The sequence below is a fragment of the Ranitomeya variabilis genome, chromosome 4 (genome assembly GCF_051348905.1).
Source record: "Ranitomeya variabilis isolate aRanVar5 chromosome 4, aRanVar5.hap1, whole genome shotgun sequence".
NCBI classification, from domain to species: Eukaryota; Metazoa; Chordata; class Amphibia; order Anura; family Dendrobatidae; genus Ranitomeya; species Ranitomeya variabilis.
This window is the reverse complement of record NC_135235.1, coordinates 471,436,435-471,463,612: the sequence shown is the minus strand read 5'-3', so window position 1 is coordinate 471,463,612 and position 27,178 is coordinate 471,436,435. Positions and strand designations below refer to the sequence as shown.

At 42.0% G+C, this 27,178-nt stretch overlaps 1 protein-coding gene across 2 annotated transcripts in view; it reads right to left on the bottom strand.

Moving 5' to 3' along the window:
- LOC143765267 (unconventional myosin-XVB-like) overlaps positions 1-27,178 on the bottom strand; it is a 161,201-nt gene that overhangs the window by 50,575 nt on the left and 83,448 nt on the right. For both annotated transcript variants that reach the window (XM_077251750.1, XM_077251751.1), the window contains exons 28-37: positions 26,846-27,000; positions 14,707-14,825; positions 13,852-13,915; positions 11,095-11,167; positions 10,911-10,984; positions 10,758-10,834; positions 9,441-9,559; positions 7,592-7,686; positions 7,422-7,499; positions 2,094-2,190 (exon numbers count right to left, since the gene is read on the bottom strand). In XM_077251750.1, coding sequence (XP_077107865.1) covers positions 2,094-2,190; positions 7,422-7,499; positions 7,592-7,686; positions 9,441-9,559; positions 10,758-10,834; positions 10,911-10,984; positions 11,095-11,167; positions 13,852-13,915; positions 14,707-14,825; positions 26,846-27,000 — 951 coding nt within the window. The remainder of the gene's footprint in view (positions 1-2,093; positions 2,191-7,421; positions 7,500-7,591; positions 7,687-9,440; positions 9,560-10,757; positions 10,835-10,910; positions 10,985-11,094; positions 11,168-13,851; positions 13,916-14,706; positions 14,826-26,845; positions 27,001-27,178) is intronic.

Here is a 27,178-nt window from a genome sequence, read left to right as displayed (position 1 = left end):
TTGGTATCGGGTATCGGTATCGGATTGGATCCGATATTTTGCCGGTATCGGCCGATACTTTCCGATACCGATACTTTCAAGTATCGGACGGTATCGCTCAACACTAGTTGTAATAGTAATCTATTATGGTTGCCACCTTGCTGTGGAAATTTAACCACTTCTAACCCTGCAAAGCGTAACAGGCTGGGGTCGCCGCAATGTTCTTCATGCATGTGTTTCATGAAGCGTAAGCCAGATGGATTCTAAAAACAAATGCACAAGGTCCGTGGGGTCTTAATGATAAGCTTGACATGGCAATTTTTATCTTATTTGCTTGTGATAGGCAGTCAGTAACTGGAGATTAGTTGTTTTTAATTTGTATATATTGTTTTGTATATTGTGGTGAGTTTAATCCTATAAAAGGAAATGACATCACCAGGACAACTCACATGGACCCGTAGAAGCGCCTTTGCGCAAAACGCCGCCGTCTCGTCTCTGCACTCTCCCGCTCCCCTGTACACTCCTGCCGATGCCGCGCCACGTCTGTAATGGCTTATTGTGCTAAATAAAGGACATAATTGTTGGTGAAGACTTTGGGTGAGTGCCGCATTTCTTCTTTTTTTCACGTATTTTAAGCTTCAAATAACTGTTTGCTGCTTTGTAATGGTATTTTGGCAGCTGCTCTTTTAATCCAATAAATTTGTCTGGCAGAAACCTTCCTCATTATGCCTTTATCTGCATGAACTCTGTCTGTGCTCTGTTTCGGTCACAAATCTCTGCACAGTATGATGATCACTCTTAAGTTTTCGTGAAATATCTAATGTTTTCATACCTTGTCCAAGGCATTGCACTATTTAACACTTTTCAGCAGCAGAGAGATCCTTTTTATTTCCCATATTGCTTGAAACCTGTGGCCTGCTTAATAATGTGGAACATAATTTTTAAGTAGTTTTCCTTTAATTAGAATCACCTGGAAAACTAATTATCACATGTGTTTAAGATTGATTTCAGTAATCCATTGAGCCCTGAGACACAATACCATCCAGGAGTTTATTTGAAAAACAAAACAGTTAAATCTTTTTGACACTTAAATCCAATTTGCATAATAATTTGGAACACAGTGTAAGCCCAGCACATAGTGGACCCTTGGAAGACTTAGGGTACCGTCACACAGTGCCATTTTCATCGCTACGACGGCACGATCCGTGACGTCGCAGCGTCGTATGATTATCGCTCCAGCGTCGTAGACTGCGGTCACACTTTGCAATCACGGCGCTGGAGCGATGCCGAAGTCCCCGGGTAACCAGGGTAAACATCGGGTTACTAAGCGCAGGGCCGCACTTAGTAACCCGATGTTTACCCTGGTTACCAGCGTAAACGTAAAAAAACCAAACAGTACATACTCACATTCCGGTGTCTGTCCCCCGGCGTTCTGCTTCTCTGCACTGTGTAAGCACCATAGCCGGAAAGCAGAGCGGTGACGTCACCGCTGTGCTCGCTTTCCGGCCGGCAGGCGCTCACAGTGCAGAGAAGCTGAGACGCCGGGGGACAGACACCGGAATGTGAGTATGTACTGTTTGTTTTTTTTACGTTTACGCTGGTAACCAGGGTAAACATCGGGTTACTAAGCGCGGCCCTGCGCTTAGTTACCCGATGTTTACCCTGGTTACAAGCGAACACATCGCTGGATCGGTGTCACACACAACGATCCAGCGATGTCAGCGGGTGATCAAGCGACGAAAGAAAGTTCCAAACGATCTGCTACGACGTACGATTCTCAGCGTGATGTCTGATCGCAGTAGCGTGTCAGACACAGCGATATCATAACGATATCGCTAGAACGTCACGAATCGTGCCGTCGTAGCGATGAAAATTTCACTGTGTGACGGTACCCTAAGTAGTTCAGCGCACTTTTCTACCTAATTTTTTTCGTCTACCTCTGCCTTCCTCCAGCTACAGTAAAGCACCAGCTGTCAATCAAGGTATAAGGAGGGTGAAATTAGATATAAGACCAGATTCACTGAGTTCCTGAGTTTGCTTTGAACAGTCTTTTAGTGCTGACAGACTCCTTTTAATTATTCCTTTTTGTGCATCTCTAAAACATCTAGAAATACCTTTGTTTTTGTTGGCAAATATAGCAAATTCTTCCATTTCACTTGGTTCTGAGACCAACAGCTGCTCACAGATTTCCGGTACAAGGTCAGCTGCAACCTAGGGAACAGAAATATTCTAATGTTGACCTGTATGCTGTATTATAGGTAAATGTACAGTAGTGTTCTTTTTTATTATATACTAAATAAATACACCAGCGCTCCCACCTCACTGTATACATAGAGCTACAGTCTCTGCTTATCCCACCTCTATTTAAAGATAGTTATCGCCAAAATTATTTTTACAAAGTGCGCTTCCATGTAAAAATAAATGTATAAAATTCAGTACAAACAAACACACATAGAAAATTGTATAGGTTACTGTGCATCACCTCCATAAAAAAGTCCAAATAATACAATAAGTGTCCACTTTTGCAGTAAACTAAGGTTCCCTAAACAATCAGTGTGTGAAACTTAAGGTTGGTAAGGTTATCATACAGGCGACTTAACTTTTTTATTCAATAATGTGTTAGTACATGCATGTAATCTAGTGTGAGTGTATTAGTATACTCTCCTACCGCTGCTCTCTCGTGTCCAGCACCATTCTTCCCTGCCTCAAGTTCTGAGCGACTTCACTGCAATTCTGGCTAACCGGCTCATTCTATGCACTATGCATGAGCCGTATGTCTATTTTACAGTAAAAACATATGCAGCCTCGTCCTGGCACTCCATAGGCTTTCACTGTAAAAGAGACTTATGGGTCACACAGAGCTCAGCGTGACCTGGACAGTCTGCATAGCAGGGACGTCACAGAGAGGACGAGAGAAGAAGGCGCTGGACACCAGAGAGAGCAGCAGTAGGTGAGTATATTAATACATTCACACTACATTACATGTATACACGCACACACTTACTATGTAAAAAAGAGAGCGGAGGTGCTTCTTTAAGGTCTGCTGGTTCTAAAGTATTTAGCTGGACTATCCAGTGCTTTTTATTTGTGATTCAAACAAAGACTGGTGAGGCAGCTGTGGAAGTACGGCAACCTTGGTTTACCACAAAAGTGGACAATTATTGCATTATTTGGACTTCATTCCCAGACTGTTACTTGTTTAGGTAGGTGCAGGGCCGGTTTTAAGCAAAGTGGGGCCCTAGGCAAAGTTTAAAATGGGGCCCCAAATGCTAACATATTGCACATCACACAGAAACATTTCGGTTGTATTTACATGCGCTGACTTCAGGCCGCTAAATGAGTGTGATTGACAATACTGAAGTCGTTCAACGCTTGTTTCCCGGCCTCTTTCCACCATCTGAGAAAGAATGATGGGGACAGAATGATCACTAATAGATCACTAACAGATCACCATACAGTATCATGTTATAAGTAGCACATCTACAGTTTACACTGGAGATGTGCTGCTGAGAACAATGATTTTTGTTCCGGCATAAACAATCCAATCACTTGATGAATATGCAGCATTTTGCTTGGTTAGTATAATACACCCCGTAGTCCTCCATATATAATAATGTTCACCACAGCCCTCCATATTGTAAAATGCACACCCCATAGTCCTCCACATAATATAATATGCCCCATAGTCCTCCATATATTAAAATACACTGCTCAGTCCTCCACATAGTATAACACGCTCCTCATAGTGCTCCATATAGTATAATGCACCGCCATTGTCATCCATGTAGTACAATTCACTTCCCATAGTATAATGCACCCCATAGTTCTTCATATAGTATAATGTATTCTCCATAGTCCTCTTTACAGTATAATGCAGCCCACGTATAGTATAATGCAGCCACCCCACAGAGCATAATGCAACCACCCCACCGACTATATTGTAACCCCCCATAGAGTATAATGCAGCCCCCTCATATAGTGTAATGTAGCCCCCTCATAGACTGTGATGCAATCACCCCTCATAGAATATAAATATAATACAACCCCCCATAGAATATAATGTAGCCCTGAATTGAATATAATACAGCCCACCTCCCCATAGAATATAATGTAGCCCCATCAATGAGTATGATGCAATCATCCCACATAAAATCTAATACAGCCCCCCATAGAATATAATGTAGCCCCCATAGAACATAATACAGCCCACTTCCTCTTAGTATATAATGTAACCCCTATAAAATATAATGCAGCCCCCATGGTATATAACACAGCCTCCCCCATAGAATATAATGTACCACCCATAGTATATAACACAGCCTCCCCATAGAACATAATGTACCCCCCATAGTATATAACACAGCCTCCCCCATAGAATAGAATATACCCCCCATAGTATATAACACAGCCCGCATAGTATATAACAGAACCTGCATAGTATATAGAACAGCCCACGTAGTATATAGCACAGCCCACGTAGTATATAGCGCAGCCTGCATAGTATATAGCACAGCCCGCATAGTATATAGCACAACCCTCATAGTATATAACAGAGCCCACAGCCCCGCATAGTATGTAGCACAGCCCACGTAGTATATAGCACATCCCACGTAGTATATAGCACAGCCCGCATAGTATATAACACAGCCCGCATATATAGCACAGTCCGCATAGTACATAGCACAGCCCGCTTAGTATATAACACAGCCCACGTAGTCTATAACACAGCCCGCATAGTATATAACACAGCCCGCATAGTATATAGCACAGCCCGCATAGTATATAGCACAGCCCGCATAGTATATAGCACAGCCCGCATAGTATATAGCACAGCCCACATCTCTTCCCCCCTGAGAATGGACCCACAGTCTAGTACTCACTGTTATAGTAAAAAAACCCACTCCTCACCTTTCCTGGTGCCCGTGCTGCTCCCTGCTCCTGTCTCAGCGGCTGCACTGCCTGGCACACAGTGAGTGTGCGATGACGTCATTGCGTACCCGCAGTGTCAGAGGCAGAGCGGGGAATGATGGGAGAGGGAGCGTCCTCCATCATTGCTTTGAACTGTACCGGCAGATGCCGGTATAGTTCAATGCGGTGGCGGCGGTGGGGGAGTCACAGGGGCCCCATAGCCGTTGCGTGATGTGCCACTAGCTGGGGGCCCGTGGGGGAGCCGGGCCCTAGGCAGCTGCCTGGTCTGCCTGCCCCTAATGCCAGCCCTGGGTAGGTGATGTACAATTTGCTATGTATGTTTGCTGTACTGCATTTTATAGATATGTTGTTACATGAAGCGCAGTTCGTAGAAATTACTTTTGTGATTTTTTTTATTATAGTTTTATTCTAAGTCATGTGGGAAGGCTCGTTAAACTGTCGATATTAACTTTCAGGGTTGCTACTTCCAATAGGTGACACTAGAGTTCTAGTCCTCTTTCTTTCTGCAGCTATTTGCACTTTTCATTGTACTAATGTTGTACGTCACTGTTACGCACAACACGACCATCTTTACTTTCATTATGGGGTGAGATAGTGTAAAGTGTCTGAGAGTGGTAGTTTTAACCAAGCTGCTGTTCCATCACGCTCTGGCACTTTACAGGAAAATTGTGTGGGTCCTGCCTGGGTGTTGATGTTGTGTGGGCTTTGTGACCATGCAGGCAGCCTTTAGTCAATGGCATTGACTGGCCAGGACCACAACTTCCACCAATCAATGAAGGAGCCTTCCTTGCAAATATGGGAATCTTACTGAACTTAATCAGGGTTATGTACAAGGAAAAACGAGTACACAGTCGTAAGCATGTTTCATTCACAGCAAGAACCCTTTTCACTGACATCGTTTCCTTTCACTGTAGTCTATTCCAGGGCCATTGAAGCACACTGTTTTGCTCTACTTGTCACCACAATACAGGTCCGTGAGATTCTCTATACCCGCTCAGTGGCTCCATGTCCTATCACTATGGACACCCTGGATCCACTGCTCGGAATCCTCTCTAGTCCCACAGTCTCATTCCTCTTTAGGTCCATACCTTTAGCGTTTATTAAGGTCAGGGTTTCTCTTAACAAGTTGTCGTATTCAAGGACCCCTTTAAGTTGGAAAGCCACTCTGTCTTTTCCCGTCTCCTTCTAGTTGTGATCACCCTTTTGAAGCACTGCACACAGGTTGCTCTCCATCTTCTCACTAACTCTATTCAGGAAGTAATCTGCCCTCCCTGCTACCGTACTTGCCCCTCCCACTGTGGGCTATTCCCAAACATTAACTGTATCACAACTCTCCCTGCTATCTGTGGCTGGCCAGACTACAGATTTATACTAACAATGTAAAACATCTCTATACACTAAGCCTACTACACCTATAATGCTTGTCCTATACTATCACTAGCACTGATGTCATCAAGGGGGAGCAGGGCAATATGTCCATCTCCTTACAATAGCATAGCAATATTTCAATGTTTGGTCATGCTATGTGTGTTGGAGACAAAGTTGTCATGTAGCCCCAGTCTAAGAGTTTTTCCAAATCAACCCCTCCCCCCAAAAGGCAATTATACATAGGTATCTAACTAGAAAATGTTGCTATTTATGTGTTGATACATATTTATTAGTAAGTGCAGGATCCTGCATTTTCTCATAGACTTGTATTAGAGACGGATTGTGACAGATGGCCATCCGTTTCATCCGTCTTTCACTGGATCCTGCATAAAAAAACGGTCCGTCGGGCAGAGAAAACGTTCAGAGGAACGTTTTTTCTGCACGTCGGAAAATCGGTCAGCGACACATCCTGAGCTGCCCGTCACTGGCTACAATGGAAGCCTATGGGCGCAGGATGCGTCGCTGCCTGTGAAAAGCAGGAATCCAGCGACGGGTTCAAACTGAGCATGCGTGGAAGAATTTCCCATCAGGGAAATTCTCTCTTGCTCGCTCTCTTTCTCTTTTTACTATTGATGCTGCCTGTGCAGCATCAATAGTAACAAGATATAATGTTAAAAATACTAAAAAAAAACAAACAAACAAAAAAAATCGCAATATTCTCACCTACCGGTGTTCCTGTGCAGCGTCACCGATGTTCCCGGCAGCTAGCGTTACTTCCTAGTAATACATTGTGAAATCTCGCGAGACCGCGACTTCTCGCGAGATTTCGCAATGTATTACTATAGAATACTGCGACTTTTTTTTTTTTTTAACCTGGTTTGTGTTGTGTATGTGTTTTCTCAGCGGAAAACCACTGCGATGACGCATGCACAACAGGTGCACACAGCCTCGACGGGTCCATCAGAAAGACGGGCTCAGTGCACACGTTTTCCACAATCTGCACAGGATCCGTCATTTCAACGTCTTGACGGATCCTGTGCAGATTTGGAAGACGGAAGTGTGAAAGAAGCCTAAGGGAATTACCTATAAAGTGGTATGGATAGGCCCTGCGCCAATGACAAATCGCAGAGTCCGCTAATACTCACAGTAAAAGTCTTGATTTTTGTTGTATATTCAATCCCTCCTGGTAAAACGATCAGAATTCGGCGGGATATTCGATCGTTCTGTAAGGAGAATAACAAGATAGAACCAGAAAACCATTCTCTTCAGGGAGACTTATCTGTAATGTTATCAGCATCCAAGAAATAGTAGTTACCATGAGCGCCTCCAGTTCTTTGCGTGGTGGAAGGTGCTTGCGGCCATGGTATAAGAGCGTGTGACGTAGGTGTTCCTGACAGCTCCGAGAGATCTCTGTATACATACAGATAGAGATTCTCACATAGACATAGACACAGACACTCTGCACACAATTTTCTTCTCGTATGAATCATGCTTAGTCCAGAAAGTGACACATTAGACCTTGTCTGTCATAGATTCCTGCTTGCAGACTTGCATTTCCAGTAGGGATAATTTCAGAGAAGTCAGGCATCCTAAGCACTTGAGTGTGCAACGTTAGGTGGAACATGGGGGTAAATTAGAGCCAGGTCCTGGATTCCCACTGCCTCATATGAGGAGACCCAGGGTCACAGATCTTTAACAGTACTGATCTTCTCATATGGGCCAAAGGGACTTTTTTGGGCCTCTTAGGCTCCAGGGCTCAGTGTGATTGCAACCCCTGCACTCATTGCAGTACTCTCTCCGAGCAGACCACTAGTATAAATGGCAAATGGCAGACATCTGAAAAGAAGTCTTAGCATGATATTATGCGCAACATATGCAATTGTAGGCAGACACCCAATATGTACAGTATCTCTGAAGATAGGCAAACATGGCTCTATTCGCACAGCACCATTGCCATCTGCTTGATATATATGCCAGGAAATGCATACATTGTAAACCTCTGACAGAGGGCTGCAACTTATCTTACTCTATTATAATGGGATATGGCATGGGCAATGGGATATGCCAATCATAAGATCTCATTGTTGTATAATGTATACCAAGGTATGTATGTATTTACTGTATACTGTTTTATGGAAAAGAGTAGCCTACCACCTATGTCAGACTAGTAAATATAGGGCCCACCACTGACATTGATGCTCAGGGTCAATCTGCCACCGATACAATAACAACATCCATCCAGATTTAGCCTTCATTTATTGACCAACATTGAGTAGGTTGCAATATAATGAAGCTATTCTTTTTTTCTAAGACGCTTAGATTATTCAATAAGTCATTAAATCCCATCGAAATGCTATCCGACAGCAGAATCTGATTGGCAGAATATATGCACTGGTTATAGCTTGTAGGGCTATTCGCGGACTTGAATGTGTGCTCGTCCATATAGACCAGCATGTTATTGTCGTGCACTAGTTTTTTACATAAGTCTGACCAGACTAGTGCATGCTGTGATTTTTTTTAATACAATCAGTGCTACTGACATGACTACTGATTGGCCACAGGACCAGTCAGTAGATTGTACATGGAGTAAGGTGCCCAGAACAGCATTGGAGCAACATACTTCCATCTTCCTACTTCCATGCAGCCTCTTATCCTCCTCTTATCCAGGCTGATTTCTAAGCTGTATTGCTGTAGGAAGTTACATAGTTGCATAGCTACATAGGTTGAAAAAAGACATAGGTCTATCAAGTTGAACCTTTCTGCACCAGAGCCTCCTCTGTTGCAGAACCATGGGCACTGAAAAAATCCTAATGCACCGTCTGATATACAGTGCAACCATGTGCAGGAATAGAGGTTTCTCCAGACTCAGGGGCCCACCGGAGAATTCTCCTGCTCTCCAGTGGTCCAGTCTGAGCCTGTCTACCATGCTATTCTATATCTTTTGAATTATATCAATATACACTGGTCTGACTCTCAAAGTATGCTCTAATGACCTGCCTCTGGTGAATGAACCTCTATATTCATGTGGAATTTTTTCTGGCAAGCAATAAACATAGATCACTAATGTGATCTTAAAAGTTGTACATCAGTAAAAAAGCTAAAAGTAAAAAAAAAAAACTGCAGATGAAAAAAAAAAACTTTTGTGCACAGAGTGGCATAATTACCTTGATAAACACCATTGGTATCTTGCAAATACTTGGTAACACAAGGCAGCAAAGTGGGCGAAGGTATGAAATATCCAGTAATAAGGCTCAAGAGTGTCCACCCTCGGCTACAGCTCTCACTACAAGAGTATAGAGAATTAGCAGTAGTAAAAAATAACCTAGGATTTGGTGAACTATGGCACAGAGTTCTTAATATTTTAGTTTTTCACACATTAGGGCTTACTAAAACTGTATAACTTTAGATCCAGAATTACAAAACAGTCTGACAATTTATGAAAGTGTCTCATCTTTCCTGCTAAATTTGGGTGCATCTTTAGACTGTCAAGTTTAAGTTTATGCCATTTGTTAGTTGGTTGTTAGTTCGAGTATGGATTGGGATATCTTGACCAGATGAGGGTCATTTGACCCAAACTCAACAGCCTTATATATGCCTACATCGGATTGCGCTCAAACCAATGTTATTCTATGGGGCTGTGCACATGTTCGATTTTTTTCCTCGGACTGAATCTGAGGAAAAAAAATCACACTTGCATCTGTAAATCAGATTGCAAGTCAATGGATCCATCAAAAAAATTGGACCTCATTCAGATGACATCTGAGTACGGTCTGATTTTCATGGATTAACAGAATAGAGAAGATGGAGACATTTTTTCCCATCTTCTTCACATCATAGAAATTCAGATTACACTATGATCAGAGCCTGATCAGTGTAATTAGTATAATCAGATTTAATTCTCAAATGAGAGAAAATACAGTCGAGTGACCTTAGCCTTAGGATATTAAATTTGAGTCAGGAGACCGACCCACACATATTGGTCTGTACTAGAATCATGAATGTCAGACTTGTGAAACTGATATAAGAAGAGCAAAACTCATCTACCTAAGAAATAATAGCATAACTGGTGTTAACATTTTATATTTGGCTTTCTTCCTGAAGTTTGTCTACCCGCTTAGGTCACTTTAAATATAATGGTCAACGATGGTCCAATAATCAAGATCAGAGAGACCCTGCTGGGATATTAAATATTAATATATTAAATATAAATATAAATATATATTAAATATAATATTAATATTAATATATATATTAAATATTTTATATTAAGATAATTTTACTACAACTATAATTGTATGTAATAAACATAAGAAAACACACAATCCAGAATATTAATGACATCTAAATGCTTTTATATGATGTTATCCCACCCCATTTACTCTTATCCTCCATGTACTAGTTACCCACAATTTTACTAACACCCAAGGAAGAATCTTATAGCTTGCACTTGTGATAATATTAGTACGCATGGGGATACTCACTTTTTAGGGTTCTCAGTAATCTGCTTCAGAATTTGGCAATAAATTTCATCTTTCAGAAGAGGTTGTTCTCTGCAGAGCTATAGGACAATTAATGATTACCATTTCATCTACATTTTTCAGTCTCCCAAACCATCTATATTATCCATTTCTCACCACTAGAATCTCATAAACACATTTCACATCATCTGGCTCCCTGTACTGCTGGTCCCTCATCAATCTCATCAGAGCTGGGTAAGAAGATATAAAACAGCCATAATAATAAATTGCATGCATTTTGCATGACCCAGACATGTGCATTTCTTATACATTGGATATTGGCATGCAGTGAGATACGTACTCATGAAGTTATTAGTTGCAAGCTGACTCAGCTCTCTATCAGCAAGCAAAATCAAGGACTCCTGAATCGGAACCTAAAAAAATATATAAATTGTTAAACAGTTAAAAATTGGGACATTAAGATTGTATTGTTGAGTAAGTGCTAAAGTGTGCAGGCAGACATTGTCAGATGACATATGAGCAGCATGCACAAAGATAGTGTATGCGTGTTGGGAAGTCTAGTGTGATGACAGTACTACATGTGCTGCTTATATACAGTCATGGCCGAAAGTGTTGGCACCCTTGAAATTGTTCCAGAAAATGAATTATTTCTCCCAGAAAATTAGTGCAATTATACATGTTTTGTTATACACACCTTTATTTTCTTTGTGTTGAATGGAACAACACAAAAAATAGAGAAGAAAAGGCAAATTGGTCATAAGTTCACACAAAACCCCCAAAATGGGCAAGACAAAATTGTTGGCGCCTTTCCGAAATTATGGAGGACAAAAAGAGGAGAAGAGAACTGTCTGAGGACTTGAGAACAAAAATTGTTAAAAAATATCAATAATTTCAAGGTTAAAAGTCCATCTCCAGAGATTTTGATGTTCTTTTGTCCACGGTGCGCAATAGGCTCAGGGTGCATCAGTGTCAGCTCAAACTATCCGTCAACATTTGAATGAAATGAAACGCTATGGCAGGAGACCCAAGAGAACCCCACTGTTGACACAGACATAAAAAAAGCTAGACTGCAGTTTTCCAAAATGTGCATAAGTCAAAATCCTCCCGGGAAAGTGTCTTGTAGATAGAAGATAGAGCTGTTTTGTAAAGTACACGATTCTGCTTTTTATCAAAAATGGAATGAGGTCTACAAAGAAAAGAACACAGTACCTACCGGCAAATATGGTGGAGGTTCAAAGATGTTTTGGAGTTATTTTGCTGCCTCTGGCACTGGGTGCTTTGATTGTGCGCAAGGCATCATAAAATCTGATGATTACCCAAGGATTTTGGTTTGTAATGTAGTGCCTAGTGTAAAAAATCTGGGTTTGTGTCCCAGGTCATGGGTATTCTAGCAGGACAATGACCCCAAATATACTTCAAGAAGCACTCAGAAATGGATGAAGTCAAAGCGCTGGAGAGTTCTGAAATGGCCAGCAATGACTTCTAAATCCCATTGAACACCTGGGTAGAGATCTTAAAATTACTATTGGGAGAAGGCACCCTTAAAATATGAGATACCTGGAGCAGTTTGCAAAAAAAGTGGCGAAAATTCCAGTTGAGAGGTGTAATAAGATTGTTGATGTTATGTTTTAGGAAGAGATTGATTACAGTTATTTATGTCAAAGGATGCCCAACCAAATATTAAGTTGAGGGTGCCAATAATTTTGTCTGGAACATTTTGGGGGGTTTGTGTGAAATTATGTCCAATTTGCCTTTTTGCTTGGCTTTTTTTTGTGCTGTTCCAATAAACACAAAGGAAATAAACATGCGTATATCAAAACTTGCCATTGCAATAATTTTCTGGGAGAAATACTTAATTTTCTAGAACAATTTAAAGGGTACCAACACTTTCGGCCATGACTGTACATGGTGCACAGAACATCAGATGTAGTTAAAGGACTGGTATAGTATAATGGCACGTTCACACAGCGTGGACTTGCGATGTGGATTCCACAATACGATACAAATAAATTAATTTTTCAAAATCCCACATTGCAGCAAAAAATTGTCATGGAAATGAAATATGCAGCATGCTTATTCTTGGATAGTCAATGATTAGTAATAAAATATGATGAAATATGAAGCCAAATGCACAATGAAATTTGCATGTAGTACATGCAGATTACATCTGAAGATTCATTGTAGATTTTTGACCAAATCTGCCATGAAAATTTTCTGTAACATGGGAACATATCCTAAGGCTTTTTTCCGAAGAGCAGAGCTCAATTCTTTCAGGCTGTGGGTTTTAAGGTATAATTTGGAAATGAAGATGATAGGCCTTGGAGATATGAGATGATGGAGTAAGGCCATGTGTGCACATTGTGATGTTTGGTGATTTTTTTACCTCAGTATCTGTAAGCCAAAACCAGAAGTGGGTGATGAATACAGAGGTGGTGACTGTTTCTATTATACTTTTCCTCTGATCGTTCCACTCCTGGTTTTGGCTTACAAATACTGAGGTAAAAAACTCACCAAATACTGAACGAGTGGAGATAACTTTGTGAGCTACAAATGACATGCTGAGAAGGTGGTAGTTAGTAACGAAAACACTTTGAGGCCAAGGACTGGTTGTTAGGGGAGGCGCTATGGGGTAAGATGCTAGGGTACTGTGTGTTGGAGGGGAACTGAAGTGGTTTAGTAAATAAAGAATAACGGTAATGTCGGCTAGCAAGGTGTGTAAGAAGCGTTGTATTACAGTAGGTAACTGTGGTGAAATATGGTTAAGGTAAAACAGAGAATCAAAATTAGTTCTGGAAGGAAAAACATTACAAAAAACAGATGGTTATTAGTACAGTGAGGAAAAGTATGTTGAGGAGAATGGAAAATGTAATGAAAATACAGTCATATTTCAACACCGTTGACAGACTACTGACACTGGTACAGGAGCAGGGGATACAGTTGTACCTGGGCCTTGGAACTTAGGGGATCCAAAAGCTCCTTTTGTCCTACATGAGAAGACTGTTTCTATTAAAGACCTATGTTACTTGGGAGCCCTGAGAATTTGCATTGGAGCCCATGATCTTCAAGTCACACCACTGACTGGAACCTAATGTCCTACCTTTGTGTGTTGCACCAACTCAACCGCTTTCTTCCCTTCTGCAGCCATTCCTTTCCAGCCAAGCCTGCAGCAGCAACAGATAGGTAGCATTGTTTAATTGATGAGAATAATGACAAATCTTCTAAACAGCAAGGTTGTGTAGATGGTCCTCTTTACATCACTGTACTACATGGCATCTGTCACCCATAGGCTTACATGTAATTTACTAAATTATTCCATAAGCGCTGGGGTGCTGGGTTCAAATCCCACCAAGGACAACATCTGCAAGGAGTTTGTATGTTCGCCTCGTGTTTGTGTGGGTTTCCTCTGGGTTCTCCGGTTTCCTCCCATAGTTTGAAGACATAGTGATAGGGAATCTAGATTGTGAGCCCCAATTGGGACCATGCTGATAATGTCTGTAAAGTGCTGTGGAATTATTGGCGCTATATAAATAAATAAATAAACAAACTATTTTGTGCTATACGGACATGTACTGGCTAGACAGGGACCAAAGGAACATTTTGTATATCTTCACATGATGCAATCATACAGCTTATCTTTCCAGAGCAATTTTTTGGAAAATCCTGGGAATAAAACAGCATGATCGCATTGTGTGAACATACCCTTAAGCTTCGGTCTGACAATGGAGTCCTATGTATATGTTTATTGAATATGGCAAGAGCTTCAAATGCGATGGGAACAGGGTCTTAGCCTTACATGTTATATGTACCATAGATAGAAGAAGAAAACATTAGAGGCTTTAAAAAAATGTCAGCATTAAGCAAACTTTCTGCAGCATGTGAATGTTTTTGGAAAACTCAACTGCAATGCATTGCGCTAAAATTCTGCAACAAAACTGGATTGCAAATTACTTACATGCTCTGTGCTTCCCGAAAATATTTTAAAGCAAACTCAACCATAGTGTAATGACTGTCCTCCATTGGTAATGGTGAAGAGCTTGCTGTTGTTACAGACGCTTCGATCACAGGATTGCTCTGTAAAAATAAAATATGACTCAAATTTATAGACAAAAAAAGGTAAAATTTTCCTCAACATTTCTACACCTATTAGCTAATTTAGATTACTTGTTTTTTTTTCTATTTTTGAGTACTTTTTTTTACATGCGTTTTTATTGCATTTTTTAGCTATGGATTTTGTCTGTTTTTGGTATGTCATATTTTAAATAAAGCTACTTTGCTTAGGATACTTCCCGTTAGTTAGATGTAACAGGGCTTCCTCTGTGGAAAATCACTAAAAACATGTGTTTTTTGTGATTTTTTACCTCATTCAAATTTCTGATGAAAGTCTGCAAATAATACGTATATTTACCGCAAGAGAAATTGAGATGTTGCAGATTTCAAATTCATGCACACGTCAAATTCGTTCTACTAATGACCTAAGGCTAACATCCTCAATAATCCGAACCTCCCACTCCTGTCTCCAAGATCTCTCTCATGCTTCGCCAATTCTCTGGAATGCACTACCCAAGACAATTCTATTAATTCCCAATACCAACAGTCTTAAATGTGGCCTAAAAATGTATTTTTTAAGACTGACCTATCGCCTCATATAACTTTTCTAACTAATAATTCCTGTTTTACTCTTACAAAATTTTCTTCCAAATCAGGACCTTCATAGCATCTGTTCACACACCCTCCACCCACGCACCAAACAGCCCCCTGTATCTCTACTTGTACATATACTGGTTGGTGACCGGTTCATACAGCATTATGTGAATACCCTATTTATTATATAGATGACTAGACCATACAATACGAGCACGTTTTACCCTTTACCTTTCGTGTCTCCCATATTTTCTCAAAGATTGTAAGCTTGAGAGCAGGGCCCTCACTACTCTTGGTATCTGTTGAATTATGTGTTACTCTGTAATGTCTTTATTGTCTGTACAAATCCTCTCTGCTGTGAAGTATGTTGGCGCTATAGAAATAAGAGTTATTATTATTCGTAGTGCAGGTTAGTTTCCACAGCATAAAAAAGCACAGTGGGGGTGAGATCTCAATAAATCCCATTAACTTTGCCGAAACTCTATGGCGCAAAAATATGCAGTATCAAAAAGACACTAAATACTCTTTATGGGCAAAAACAGGGAGACAACAAGTGCAAGTTGGTCTTCTCTAGTAGACAAGTAGAAGGTGAAGAAACAGAAAACTGCTCTCCTTCTGGGGTTGTGAAATCCACAACTGAGGTATCAAGGCAAATTCAGCTGCAGTAGCACCTCCAGGACAGAGAGCAAGTGTTCTGGGGGTGCTGAGATAGGAGCTGGCAGCTGATATTGATAACATTCCATCTAGATAGGAGGAAGGCAAGAGTAGGAGGAGGCAGAAGGAGGAGGAGTGCTATCTCTAGCTCCTCCCTCTTCCAGTCTACAAAGAATTTTATCAGTAGCACCTTCCATCTCCTACCTCAGTTATGGGAAAGTCTGTCTTCACCAAATACAGATTTTACCTCAGTAGTGAGAATTTTGATAATAACTGATCAATTTTGGTAAAGAAGCAGATTTCTCTGATAAGATATATTACACAGTTACTTATCTTCATGTGTACTATTGATTTATGAAATAAAAAATAAAACAACAAATATGCATTCAAGCAAGCCTTCATGCTGGTCCATTGATGAAAAAATAAAAAGTTACAGGTCTCCCAAAATGGTGACAGAAGCCAATATACACTCACTGGCCACTTTATTAGGTACACCTGTCCAACTTCTTGTTAACACTTAATTTCTAATCAGCCAATCACATGGCGGCAACTCAGTGCATTTAGGCATGTAGACATGGTCAAGACAATCTCCTGCAGTTCAAACCGAGCATCAGTATGGGGAAGAAAGGTGATTTGAGTGCCTTTGAACGTGGCATGGTTGTTGGTGCCAGAAGGGCTGGTCTGAGTATTTCAGAAACTGCTGATCTACTGGGATTTTCACGCACAACCATCTCTAGGGTTTACTGAGAATGGTCCGAAAAAGAAAAAAAATCCAGTGAGCGGCAGTTCTGTGGGCGGAAATGCCTTGTTGATGCCAGAGGTCAGAGGAGAATGGGCAGACTGGTTCGAGCTGATAGAAAGGCAACAGTGACTCAAATCGCCACCCGTTACAACCAAGGTAGGCCTAAGAGCATCTCTGAACGCCCAGTGCGTCGAACTTTGAGGCAGATGGGCTACAGCAGCAGAAGACCACACCGGGTACCACTCCTTTCAGCTAAGAACAGGAAACTGACGCTACAATTTGTACAAGCTCATCGAAATTGGACAGTAGAAGATTGGAAAAACGTTGCTTGCTTGGTCTGATGAGTCTCGATTTCTGCTGCGACATTCGGATGGTAGGGTCAGAATTTGGCATAAACAACATGAAAGCATGGATCCATCCTGCCTTGTATGGAGCATCTTTGGGATGTGCAGCCGACAAATCTGCGGCAACTGTGTGATGCCATCATGTCAATATGGACCAAAATCTCTGAGGAATGCTTCCAGCACCTTGTTGAATCTATGCCACGAAGAATTGAGGCAGTTCTGAAGGCAAAAGGGGGTCCAACCCGTTACTAGCATGGTGTACCTAATAAAGTGGCCGGTGAGTGTATACCGTATTTTTCGGATTATAAGACGCACTTTTTTCCATAAAATTTATAATGCGGATATACCTTACCGGTACCGTTGCTGCAGGCCGCAGGCAGGGATGATGGCAGTGCTGCGAGGACTCTACTGACACTTTGTGAAAGGCCAGAACCCCCGCAGTTCTATGGTTTCCAATGCAGTGGACTCCAGGAAAATGGCTGCCGGGGGCGGCGCATGCACAGATGGAGATCTCGGCACCGAGATCTCAGGAGATGAGATCTCAGCCCTGAGAGAATTGCACTTTTTTGCAATTTCACCGCATTTGGAATTTTTTTCCTGTTTTCCGGAGCACGATATGTTAAAACCAATGGTGTTGTTCAAAAGTACAACTTGTCTCGCAAAAAAACAAGCCCTCACATGGCCATATTGACAGAAAAAGAAAAAGGTTATGGCTTTGGGAAGAAGGGGAGCAAAAAATAAAAACTCAAAAACAGAAAATGGTCCGGGGGTTGAGGGATTAAAATACCTAAAATAACAAACAGAACAGGTACTCATCCAGCCAATCATGCGGCTCCCAATCTACCAATGTAGATAATCACTGAGTTCAGCGCCTGTGTTGAGTCAGATTGAACGAGTCACTGAAATCACTGATTGACTACAATGGTGATGCTCTCTGTAGACGTGACGTTACCACTGCAGCCCAAACACCGTGACCCGAGCAGGAGGGGCTATCCAGCCCTTTACTTGGGGAAGGTGAATGCTTTGTCTGTTTGATATTTTAGGTATTTTAGAGCCTTTGGGTTCCACTCTTCAAAAGAGGAAAAACATTTAAGGATACAGTGGGGGAAATAAGTATTTGATCCTTGCTGATTTTGTAAGTTTGCCCACTGACAAAGACATGAACAGTCCATAATTTTAAGGGTAGGTTAATTTTAACATTGAAAGATATAATATCAAAAATAAAATCCAGAAATTCACATTGTATAAATTATATAAATTGATTTGCATTTTGCAGTGAGAAATAAGTATTTGATCCTCTACCAATCATTAAGAGTTCTGGCTTCTACAGACCAGTTAGATTCTCCTAATCAACTCGTTACCTGCATTAAAGACAGCTCTTACATAGACTCAATTAATCAGTCAGACTCTAACTGTGCTGTTCAGTTTATTCTGATAGACTTTCAGTCATACATGGACATTTATGTAGTGCTAATATACCTAGTTCTTTCATTTATTGTATTTGTTGTACTTTGCTGCCATCTACTGGCCATTGTTGTATCGCACTGTAATATTCGTTATGGAACTTTCCCACAACGCCTTTCTGTCTTTAGCTCCTCCTATCTTCTTCCTTCTTTTCCTGTTTTGTACTCCGTGCCATCTTAGATCTCACATATGCTGCAGAGCTGGAGAAAGGATTCTCTTGTTACCTCTAACCTGAAGCTTCTATTATCTCTATCTGGTGATTCTGTAACAGCTCTAACCTACAGTCCTCACTCTCACCAAGGTACTGTAAATAAAACCTGTTGAATGTATCACTGCATCATCTTTCCGGATCACCACGCGCAGCTGATAAGGACTAGGAGCACAGTTAGTGAGTAACGCTGTCCGCCATTGTTTATATAGCGATTCGTAATCACATCCCTCAGATACATCATCCACATATATCGGTGGCAGAATAGTAACAAGAGACCTAAGTCTACAGTGTCTGTGTGCATATGCATTGTCTGCTAGCAAGTCTTAACCGTCCGCCATCTTAGCTAAAACATGTCCACAAAGGGCACCGTGGACCCATCTGCAATTGAAGCACATCAGGTTCCCGACACCATAGATGCTGCAGGAGCAGAATCCACACTTACTGCAGAGCAGGACGTATGACCCAGACGTGTAACCAAGCCGACACAAAAGGTCAGAGAGAACTTTGAGACTACTAGAGACGAGTTCCATGATAACCTAGAACATTTATGGGGCAGAGTGGATCACTATTTAGCAGCTCTTCCACGCTATCACAGTGACGCCGCAGGTTTAACCGCCACATTGAAGAGTTTATCTGCCGCCTATGATCGCTACCAGAGACTGTCTGCAAAGTACATAACATTCCTGAGTAACTGTGACATGGAAGATGCCCCAGCAGAACTAACTGAAAGGGAAACTCTTCTCCAAGAAAAGACCTCATTAGTCCGAGGTGCTCAGGATAAAGCAGAACTCCGCATCGCTCACCTCCAAGAGGTTAGGTCACATCGCACAACATCGACCAAAATCACAGCTCGGTCTTCCAGATCATCTCACTCCAGGAAGTCAACATTGTCCAACAAGCTACTGGAGATCCGTGCGGCTGCAGGAGAAGCTAGAGTAAAAAGCTCCTTTGCTAAGAGGCAGGCTGAAGTGGAAGTAGAAGCTCAAAGAAATGAGATGGAAGCTCAAAGGAAATTAAAAATACTCCAAGCAGAAAGGGAAGAAGCAACAGCCGTTGCTAAACTGAAGGTCCTTGAACAAGCACTGGGACAAGATGATAATTCGGACTGTCTTATTCCAGAAGAAATGGAGGATGCAGCTGATCGCAGTACTGACTACGTGCTAAGACATTCAACATCTGCACCAGCGCCACCTCCAGTTTCTAACACGGATGTGCCCGCAAGTCAAGAAATGTCGCCACCTACTGCCGACAAGGTAACTTCCAGCACTAACCCACAATTTAGGCAACAGCCAACAGAACCTTTAGAGACTAAACTGCAGTTTAACCCTTATGCCGCATCATTTCGTCCTGATATGTCGCAGTCATATAAGCCAGAGAACTTACCTTCCCTACGGATACCACAAGTTCATCCTGCAACAATGACCGGGAGATCGGACATGTCTGACTTCGCCAGATACATGATTCGCCGGGAGTTAATAAACATTAGTCTCTCAAAGTTTGATGATCGTGCTGAGAATTATAGAGCCTGGAAATCCACCTTTCAAGCAGTGATCCAAGACCTTAATCTCACCGGCAAGGAACAACTGGATTTGCTTGTTAACTGGTTAGGCCCTGAATCAGCAGAGCGCATAAAGACAATAAGGGCAGTTCATGTGGACTATTCAGATGCAGGTCTTATTGCAGCCTGGGAGAGACTGGAACAAACCTACGGCAGCTCAGAAGCAATAGAAGGTGCCTTATTTAAAAGACTGCAAACCTTCCCAAAGATAACTAACAAGGACAATAGAAAACTTCAAGATTTGAGCGACCTGCTAAAGGAAATAGAATTGGCAAAATTAGACCCACGTCTTTCAGGGCTGAGCTACCTAGATACTGCTCATGGCGTTAATCCAATAGTGTCCAAGTTGCCACACGGCATGCAGGATAAATGGGCAGACCACGGCTCACGGTATAAAAGGCAGTATGATGTGTCCTTTCCCCCCTTTTCATATTTTTCCAGGTTCATCAGTGACTAAGCTCGGAAGAAGAATGATCCCAGCTTCGACTTCACTGAGCCTACTAGACCAGCATCATCATCATCTACAAGGTATGATAACATTGCCAAACGTAGAGATTCAAGGAACACAGTATCTGTGAGAAAGACTGACGTTCCACTTACTACACCTGCCTTCACTAAAACAAATAATGTTGCTCCTAAAGTCATGGACAGTAACCGTATGTGCCCTATCCACAAAAGGCCTCACCCACTTAAAGAATGCCGTGGATTCAGAGCAAGAACTCTGCAGGAGCGTAAAGACACCCTCAAGGAGCTAGGGATATGTTATAAGTGTTGTGCCTCCTCAGACCACCTCGCTAAGGACTGTAAGGCCGTCATTAAGTGCACTGAATGCAGCAGTGATAAACACATCACAGCCATGCATCCCACGCCAGCTCCACACAACTCACAACCTTCTGCAGCATCCAATCCTGCTCCAAAGCATGGCGGGGAGCCACAGGTCCCTGACCCAACTGCAACTGCTGTTTCCTCCTCATGTACTGAGGTATGTGGAGAAGGGATTGTTCCTAAATTCTGTGCCAAGGTATGTCTGGTTAAGGTCTATCCAGAAGGACAACCCGATAAGGCCTCTAAAATGTATGCCATAATAGATGAGCAAAGTAACCGATCTCTAGCAAGGCCCAAATTCTTTGAGATCTTCAACATAAAGGGACAAACGACTCCATACACCCTCAACACCTGCTCTGGTCGTATTGAGACTTCTGGCAGGAGAGCCTCTGGGTACATAGTCTCTTCAATCAAGGGAAACGTGCATATACCCTTGCCAACCATAATTGAATGTGACCAGATACCTGATAACAGGGAGGAGATTCCCATTCCGGAAGCCGCACTTCATCATCGCCACTTGAGGCACCTGACTAATGAAATTCCTCCTCTGGACATGAATGCTGATATTCTAATCCTAATCGGAAGGGACATTCTGAAGGTCCACAAGGTACGCCAACAATGCAACGGCCCAGATGATGCTCCATACGCCCAAAGACTTGACCTAGGCTGGGTAATCGTGGGCGATGTATGTCTGGATAGGAGTCATAAGGCATCCGAAGTCAATGCCTGTAAAACGTATGTGCTCCAAAATGGTCGCGCAACTCACTTTAAGCCATGCCTTCATCACTACTAAGTGAAAGAAAGGTTCTCTGATTGCATCCAGGAACCTGACATCATTTCCACTCCCTACGGTGATGACTTAGGGAGAACAGTGTTTCACACAACAAAAGATGATAACAAAGTCGCCTTATCCATAGAAGACAAGGAGTTTCTTAAAATCATGGACAGTGGATTCTTCAAAAATGAATCTGACCGCTGGGTTGCTCCCTTACCCTTCAAGGCTTCAAGGACCAGGCTTCCTAACAACAGAGAACAGGCCTTATCTAGATTCATCTCACTGCAGAGAACATTAAAGAACAAGCCTGAAATGAAGGAACATTTCATAGCTTTTATGGACAAGATATTTCGCAATGATCACGCAGAGCCATCTCCACCATTGCAAGCTGATGAAGAATGCTGGTATCTACCTTCCTTTGGAGTGTATCATCCAAGAAAGCCGAAACAAATCAGAGTGGTGTTCGATTCAAGCGCCAAACATGACGGCGTATCTCTGAATGACGTTCTCCTCACTGGTCCGAACCTGACTAATAACCTGGTGGGAGTGCTCATGAGATTCAGAAAGGAACCTGTCGCCATTACCACTGACATCGAACAAATGTTCCATTGTTTCATCGTGCAACAAGATCACAGAAATTATCTCCGTTTTCTATGGCACCGAGACAACGACATCAACAAGGAAATGATCGAATACCGCATGAAGGTGCACGTTTTCGGAAACAGTCCTTCTCCTGCAGTCGCTACGTACGGCCTACGTAGGACCGCCTCCGATGGTGCTGCAGAGTTCGGGAAGGATGCCCAACAGTTCGTTGAAAAGGACTTCTACGTGGACGACGGTCTTAAATCCCTGCCTACAGCGGAGGAAGCCATAGATCTGCTCAAACGGACACAAGGACCAGAGTTCCTTCACGAACAGTGCGAAGAGACTGCCGTTGAAGACAGCTTCAGCCTTCAGGATCCAGATGTCGACCCAGAGATCCGTCCTGATGTCAGCACCTTCATCACCAAATTCAAGGAGAAGGTTGGCTTGGACTGTCGGCGTTTTGATCGCTTCTCAAGATGGACGAGACTGGTTCATGCCATTGCAAGGTTAGTACACATTGTACAATGCTATCGCAGTAAGGACAGTAACACTGATTGTCACGGTTGGCATATCTGCCATAAGCCTCTCTCTGCAGAAGACATTGCTCTGAGTGAACTCATTGTGATACGCAATGTGCAGCAGAATGTTTTTCACAAGGAACTGGATTGTATACGTAAAAAACAAGACGTTCCTAAAAACAGCCCCATTGTCAACCTAAACCCAGTAATAGACGAGAGGTGTTTATTGAGAGTTGGTGGTTGTTTAAACAAAGCTAAATTGGATGAGGCAGAAAGGAATCCTCTAATTGTTCCCGGTCATCATCATATCACCACTCTACTAATACGACATTACCATGAAAAAATCAAACATCAAGGCAGACACTTCACTGAAAGAGCCTTAAGAGCTGCAGGCTTCTGGATTGTGGGAGCAAAGAGACAGGTTTCCCATTTAATTCATTATTGTGTTCAGTGTCGTAAGACAAGAGGAAAACTGCAACAACAACAGATGTCTGATTTGCCTGCTGATAGGACAAGCACAGAGCCTCCATTTACCTATGTTGGCTTGGACGTTTTTGGCCCATGGGCAGTCGCTGCACGTCGGACCAGAGGCGAGCATGCGGAAAGTAAACGTTGGGCAGTGTTGTTCACGTGCATGAGTATACGAGCAATACACATAGAAGTGATAGAGTCCAGTTTCATTAATGCCCTAAGACGATTCTTCTCCATCAGAGGACCAGTAAAACAACTAAGATCTGATTGTGGAACGAACTTTGTAGGTGCCTGTCGAGAACTACAGCTGAATTCAACACCAGTCCGGAACTTCTTGACAACCAATGGCTGTTCCTGGGTCTTCAATCCTCCTCATGCTTCCCATATGGGCGGATCATGGGAAAGAATGATAGGCATTACTCGTCGGATACTGGAATCTTTGCTGAGTGACTCAAATCTTTCAAGACTCACTCACGAGACCTTGACCACTTTCTTAGCAGAAGTCTCTGCTATAGTAAACTCAAGACCTCTTGTACCCATATCTACGGATCCAGAATCTCCTACAATTCTCACTCCTGCAACTCTCCTCACCCAGAAACTTGGAACTGTTCCTAACCCGCCTGAAGACTCTGTGTCCGGTAACAAATATCAGAGATGGTGGAAATATGTGCAACATCTGGCTGATTGTTTCTGGAATAGATGGAAGAGGGAGTACTTGACACTTCTCCAAAAACGAAGAAAATGGCAACAAGTAAAGCCAAATTTACAAGTAGGAGATATTATCCTCATGAAAGACCAGAAGGAGGAAAGAAACGCATGGCCTATGGGACTTATATCTAAAACCTTTCCAAGTGACGATGGTAAGGTACGTAAGGTAGAAGTGACAGTTACTAAGCAAGGTGACTCCAAATCTTTCATTAGGCCTATATCAGAGATTATCTTACTCATACCGGTTGAGGATTGATTATCCATCCAATCAGTAGGAACTCTTTCAAAGAACTTCAACCTTTGGATTACAAATGGGTTGGAGACAATTTGGCCTAGCGTGGCTTCTCCAATCCGAAGATGGGTTATCCGTTGGATTACTTCAGGAACTCGTTATAGACATTTGTCTATCTTGTTATACAATATGTTATTGTTGCATTGCATGCATTGTTTTTATCTTACAGGTTGAGGTATCCCTCCATGCACTTCTGGTTAACACTCCCAATTCGAGACTGATGGTATAGTGAAATCCAAGGATTTCAGACGGGGAGTGTGCTGTTCAGTTTATTCTGATAGACTTTCAGTCATACATGGACATTTATGTAGTGCTAATATACCTAGTTCTTTCATTTATTGTATTTGTTGTACTTTGCTGCCATCTACTGGCCATTGTTGTATCGCACTGTAATATTCGTTATGGAACTTTCCCACAACGCCTTTCTGTCTTTAGCTCCTCCTATCTTCTTCCTTCTTTTCCTGTTTTGTACTCCGTGCCATCTTAGATCTCACATGTGCTGCAGAGCTGGAGAAAGGATTCTCTTGTTACCTCTAACCTGAAGCTTCTATTATCTCTATCTGGTGATTCTGTAACAGCTCTAACCTACAGTCCTCACTCTCACCAAGGTACTGTAAATAAAACCTGTTGAATGTATCACTGCATCATCTTTCCGGATCACCACGCGCAGCTGCTAAGGACTAGGAGCACAGTTAGTGAGTAACGCTGTCCGCCATTGTTTATATAGCGATTCGTAATCACATCCCTCAGATACATCATCCACATATATCGGTGGCAGAATACTAACCTCTACAATATGGGCAAGACCAAAGAGCTTTATAAGGATGTTAGGGACAAGATCATAGACCTGCACAAAGCTGGAATGGGCTACAAAACCGTAAGTAAGACGGTGGGTGAGAAGGAGACAACTGCAATAGTAAGAAAATGGAAAAAATACAAAATGACTGTCAATCGAAATCGATCTGGGGCACCATGCATAATCTCACCCCATGGGGTATCCTTGATCATGAGGAGGGTGAGAGATCAGCCTAAACTACATGGAGGGGGGTACTTGTTAAAAATCTCAGGGCAGCTAGGACCATAGTCATCAAGGAAAATGTTGGTAATACATTATGCCGTAAAGATTTAAAATCCTGCAGTGCCTGAAAGGTCCCCCTGCTCAAGAAGGCACATGTGCACGCCCATCTGAAGTTTGCCAATGAACGCCTGGATGATTATGTGAGTAATTGGGAAAAGGTGCTGTGGTCAGATGAGACAAAAATTGAGGGTTTTGGCATTAACTCAACTCACATTGTTTGTACGAAGAGAAATGCTGCCTATGACCCAAAGAACACAGTCCCCACTGTCAAGCATGGAGGTGGAAACATTATGTTTTGGGGGTGTTTCTCTGCTAAGGGCACAGGACTGCTTCACCGCATCAATGGGAGAATGGATGGAGCCATGTACCATAAAATCCTGAGTGACAACCTCCATCCCTCTGCCAGGACATTAAAAATGGGTCATGACTGGGTCTTCCAGCAAGACAATGACCCAAAACAAACAGCCAAGGCAACAAAGGAGTGGCTCAAAAATGTCCATTAAGGTCATGAAGTTGCCTAGCCAGTCTCCAGGCCTTAATCCCATAGAAAACCGGAGGGAGTTGAATCTCCGAGTTGCCAAGCGACAGCCTCAAAATCTTAATGAGTTAGACATGATCTGCAAAGAGGAGTGGACCAAAATTCCTCCTCACATGCGTGCAAACCTCATCCTCGACTATAAAAAACCTCTGACTGCTGTGCTTGCCAACAAAGGTTTTGTCACCAACTATTTAGTCTTGTTTGTCAGAGGGATCAAATACTTATTTCAAACTGCAAAATGCAACTAAATTTATATAATTTATACTATGTAATTTTCTGGATTTTATTTTTTACATTCTATCTCTCAATGTTAAAATTAACCTAACCTTAAAATTATAGACTGTTCATGGACAAACTTACAAAATCAGCAAATACTTATTTCCCCCACTGCATATGCACATGTTAATTACTTGCCGCAGAAATGTATTTACTAAAACCATGTCTCTTGGCAGGAAAAATGCTTAGTTTGTTGCATTTTGATGCGTTTTCCCCCCATTCATTTAATGGGCTGGAAAATACTATAAAAGTGCTGAAAGAATTGACATGTTTCAGATATAAATCTTCAAGCAAAAAATAAGCAGCATGTGCATGAGATTTTAGAAATCTCATTCGCTTTGATTATACAGTAAAAAACGCAATGTGTGAACAAGTGCTAAGCTAGTATTTCTGTGACTCCTCTGATCTCACCTCCTTGCTTACTGTCCTCTGGAGTCCTCGAGGTCGACTTTTATTTTCCAAGTTTTCTCTCTTCTCCACACTGTAGTAGTCAGGGGCAGCAGCTGCTTGCACATATCGAAAAGGAAAAAGACCAGTACGACCCCCAAGAGAACCGAACAGCCAACCTGTGTAAGACAAGTGGGGCAAGAGGTTAGCTCCCTCTAATGCATATTAATTTCCTTTTATTATTTAACACCATACTTGGTCTCAGTAATTGTACATTTTATATAGCTTACACAATAGAGAAGAATGAGGAATATTTACAAATAAGCTATTGTAATAAGTTCAGACTAATTTGATAGG